The 4,135-nt window shown below is 43.6% G+C and overlaps 1 protein-coding gene across 1 annotated transcript; it reads left to right on the forward strand.

Annotated features, from left to right (window-relative positions):
• The first annotated feature begins 1,618 nt into the window (after positions 1-1,618).
• On the forward strand, positions 1,619-3,819 carry LOC138869070 (uncharacterized). The gene is made up of 3 exons (XM_070146661.1): positions 1,619-2,221; positions 2,828-3,112; positions 3,430-3,819. Exons 1-3 carry the CDS (start codon positions 1,619-1,621, stop codon positions 3,817-3,819), a joined length of 1,278 nt encoding a protein of 425 aa, XP_070002762.1.
• The last annotated feature ends 316 nt before the right edge of the window (positions 3,820-4,135 follow it).

Raw genomic sequence — 4,135 nt, forward strand, 5'->3', positions numbered from 1 at the left:
AGAACACTGCTATACCCTGATGTCACAACTAGAAAAACACCTGCAACAGCTTCAAGAGTAAAATCATACAGCCAAACAAGTTTTGGGGGCCAGGTCTCAGTAGATCGGACGGTTGTTACAAGAGAAGGGTATTATCAAGGAAAGGGTTAGGAGGATTACGGACTACATTGTGATGAAGTGCAACGAATGTGAAGGCATGACCAGGTCCATGTTCTTCGCTTCCGTTATGATTTTTGTCCGGCAGATCATGGATGACCTATTTCTCCTCCAAGAATATATGGCGCATAGGCCCGCAGTGAGACCGACTGATGTCCCGCAGGCCCCTGGAGCAGTAGTTGAGGCACTTATGTATTCTTGATTTTATTTGTTCGTGTCTGTATTGTCAGTTTCTCTTAGAGTTTGTTAGTTCATTTTCGAGTATGTATTTTCAGTTTTCTTTTGGAGTCCACTTGTTGAGTTTGGCAGTTTTTATGTTTAAATTTGTAGGAGAAGTCATTGTAATCAGAATGCATTTTTATGTATTTTATGAAAATTTGAAAACCCAAAAATGTATCTTTCTTTTATGTCGCACTTGTATCCTGAACTACGTAATGATCTGATTTATGCGGCGTCATGATACGTAGGTAATCCCTATAGGATTTGATCATAACCCTAAAATAAGGAAAACTGGAAAACAACAGAGAGAAAGAAAATAAAGAAAAACGAGTGGAAAGAAATAATGGCAAAACAAAAGAGGAAAAACAAATGCACAATAAAAGGGAGGCAATAAAAACAAGTGGAAAATGCCAATAGTGATTGAAAAGGGTTTTGGAGCGAAAAGAGAAAAGAGAGGAAGAGAAAAGGCAAAATGCAAAGAGTTAGTTAAAAGTCGGCATACAGCCATTCAAAGGCACGATAGAAGCTTTAACTGTCTAGGTGCATTGCATCCCAAATGTGTGGTTGCCTATCTGTTAAATCTTTAACGCTGACAAGTTCGCTGTTGTCATTGAGTACATGAAGGTGGTTAGTTTGTGTGGCATTCTGGCAACTCAACCGTACAACACCAAGTCCAAAGACAAGTTGATCATGACTGGCCAAGAATTGGATGCAAGTATTATTGATCCACCGAGGGAGGTGGAGGAAACTAAATCGGGTCTGAAAGAGGAGTTACATAAGTTGAAACACCATATGGCCAAAATGTACCAGGCATGGATGAAAGGGTATCCCCCGCCATCATACCTCACTAACCCTTCTTTCATCCCACCACTGGCTCAATCCCAAGAACCTCCTGCTGCTGATTCATCCCCACAACACGCCCCAGGCTTCACTCCTTACCACTACTATCATAGCACCACTTCCCAAACCATACAAGCTCCACCAACTAAAACAACCCCATACCCTCCTCCGCCAGCTACCCCTATTTTCGTAGCACCTCCACCAGCTACATTCCATCGATAATCTAATGAGCCATTATTCCAAACCCAAGATAAATCCCCTAGAGCCTACCTTCAAGTCTCAAGATCATTATTCCTACACTCTTCATTTTGACCTTCCTGTCGAGGCTGAGAAACCACCTAAGAACCCGGAACAGGAGGAGATGTTTAGGAAGGTGAGGAGTTTGGAATAGTTGCTCAGAAACATGCAAGGGTTGGGAGGTCAAGTGAGCATAGCCTACAAGGATCTGTGTTTGTTCCCTCATGTACAACTACCTGTTGGGTTCAAAATGCCCAACTTTGACCTATATGACGGACACGGATATCCCGTGGCCCACTTAAGGGGATTATGTAGCAAGATGAGAGGAGTTGGTGGGAAAGATGAGTTGTTAATGACATACATTAGCCAGAGTCTGAGTGGCGCGGCATTGGAGTGGTACACTCGTCAGGATCACAGCAGATGGTATACCTGGGATGATTTGGCCCAAGCATTCACTCGTTATTTCCAATACAATATCGAGATCGTTCTAGATTGTTTGTCTTTGACTAAGATTGAGAAGAAGCCTAGTGAAAGTTTCAGGGAATATGGTTTCCACTGGAGAGAACAGGCAGCAAGGGTTAACCCTCCAATGGAGGAGAACGAAATGGTGGAATACTTTCTTCAGGCCTTGGAGCCTACTTACTTTGGTCATCTGATCTCGACCATAGGTAAGTCTTTCAATGAAGTAGTAAAAATGGGAGGAATGGTAGAGGAAGGGCTCAAATCAAGCAAGATCATAAGCTACACTGCTATCAAAGCAACTACGCAGGCAATCCAGAATGGCACCAGGGGCGTGCTTGGGAAAAAGAAGAAAAAGGATGTCGCTATGTCGTTTCAGGGTCATGGCACGGACAAGGGGATTCTCCTACCCACTACACCCAAACTTGACCCTAGCTTCAAGCATATACCCCAACTCCATATTGTCCACCCAGCACTACTTCCCACCACCAAAGCCTCAATACTCAATCAGCCCACCCCAATATCATGTCTATCATGCACAGTCATATGCTCAACCCCCTCCTCACCCGCAATGGCGTGCACCAGCCCCAAGAAACCCTTACCTACCACCACAAACATACTGAAATCCCACTAGTCCAAATTTTCGAGCCAAGCCAGAATTCAGGAATGAAATGTTGCAACGAAAGAAAACCTTCACCCCGCTTGGGGAATCTTATACCAGCTTATTTCAAAATTGAGGCAGTTGGATGTTTTGAGGCCAATTGAGTCAAAACTACCAAACCCCCCTCCAAAGAACTTAGACTATTCTCTTAGATGTGTGTACTGTTCTGATACTCTGGGGCACGACACAGAAAAGTACTGGCACTTAAAGAACGCCATCCAAGAGCTCATTGATACGAACTAGATTGTGGTCCAGAGCCCAGAAGCACCCAACATCAATCAGAACCCATTGTCGGCCCATGCTGAAATGCACATGATTGAGATAGTGCACAAAGATTGGAAGCCCAAGAAGCCTTCACAACCCGTTATGATGATCCGGTCTAGTGAAATTAAGTCAGTCAAGGACTCGGTTTTCACAAAAGCAACTTCTTTGCTAGCTGAAGGATCGACGGAAAAGTTGAGTATGCCAAATGATACGCCAATTGTGGTAGTTAAAAAGAGGCCCCCAAGTGATGTTATAGCAAAGCAAGAAAAGCCAAAGGTGATCATGCCGGGGGCCGCAAGTAAACTAGTCATAATTGTGGAGGGTGCTCGCATGGACCCTATCATTATCAAACCTTGACCCAGCTGCCGGTAGCTAACACCAAGACTGTCCCGTGGAACTATGAGCGAGTGATAGTGACCTATAAAGGGAAGGAAGTGAAAGAAGAAGTCAATGAGGCCTAGGGTTTAACTCGTTTGGGGAGATGCTTTGCCCCGGAAGAGTTAAGGAAAGCTAAAACACACAAAGACAATCTAATGCTAGTGAAACAACCGGTTACTGAATAAGAGGCGGATGAGTTTTTGAGAAAAATGAAGGTACAAGATTACTCCATCATAGAACAATTGAGAAAGACTCCTGCTCAGATTTCCCTATTATCATTGTTGATTCATTCAGATGAGCATCGTCAAGCCGTGATGAAGATTCTGAACGAAGCTCATGTCCCCGAAAAAATCACTGTGAACCATCTGGAGAAGATTGCCAATAAGATATTTGAGTCTAATCGGATCACATTCTTTGATGATGATTTGCCTCTGGAGGGTATGGAACACAATCAAGTCCTCTATCTTACAGTGAAATGCGATGAGTCTATCGTCACCAGGGTGTTAGTTGACAATGGTTCCAGTGCAAACATCTGCCCTCTCTCTACTCTGAACAAGTTAAAAGTTGATGATGAAAGGATTCACAAAAACAGCATATGCATCTGAGGTTTTGATGGAGGAGGAAAAGACTCTGTTGGCGACATCATGCTCGAGTTGACAATAGGACCAATCGAATTCACCATGGAGTTCCAGGTACTGGACATGTCTGTTTCTTACAATTTGCTATTGGGTAGGCCTTGGATACATGTTGACAAGGCGGTTTCGTCCTCTTTACATCAGATGGTGAAGTTCGAATGTGATAGACAAGAAATCGTCGTACATGGCGATGAAAATTTATGTGCTTTCAATGATACCTCCGTCCCGTTTATTGAAGCTGAAGAGGATAAAGGGTCGTGGGTCTATCAAGTGTGAGACAATGTTA

The sequence above is a fragment of the Nicotiana sylvestris genome, chromosome 5, assembly GCF_000393655.2.
Source record: "Nicotiana sylvestris chromosome 5, ASM39365v2, whole genome shotgun sequence".
Classification (NCBI taxonomy): Eukaryota; Viridiplantae; Streptophyta; class Magnoliopsida; order Solanales; family Solanaceae; genus Nicotiana; species Nicotiana sylvestris.

Coding starts and splice junctions, on each gene's coding strand:
- LOC138869070 (XM_070146661.1), top strand. CDS start 1,619: ATGCAAGGGTTGGGAGGTCAAGTGAGCATAGCCTACAAGGATCTGTGT. Junction 2,222..2,827: donor CTATCAAAGCAACTACGCAG/GCAATCCAGAAT, acceptor ATTGTGGTCCAG/AGCCCAGAAGCACCCAACAT. Junction 3,113..3,429: donor CAAAGCAAGAAAAGCCAAAG/GTGATCATGCCG, acceptor AGAAAAATGAAG/GTACAAGATTACTCCATCAT.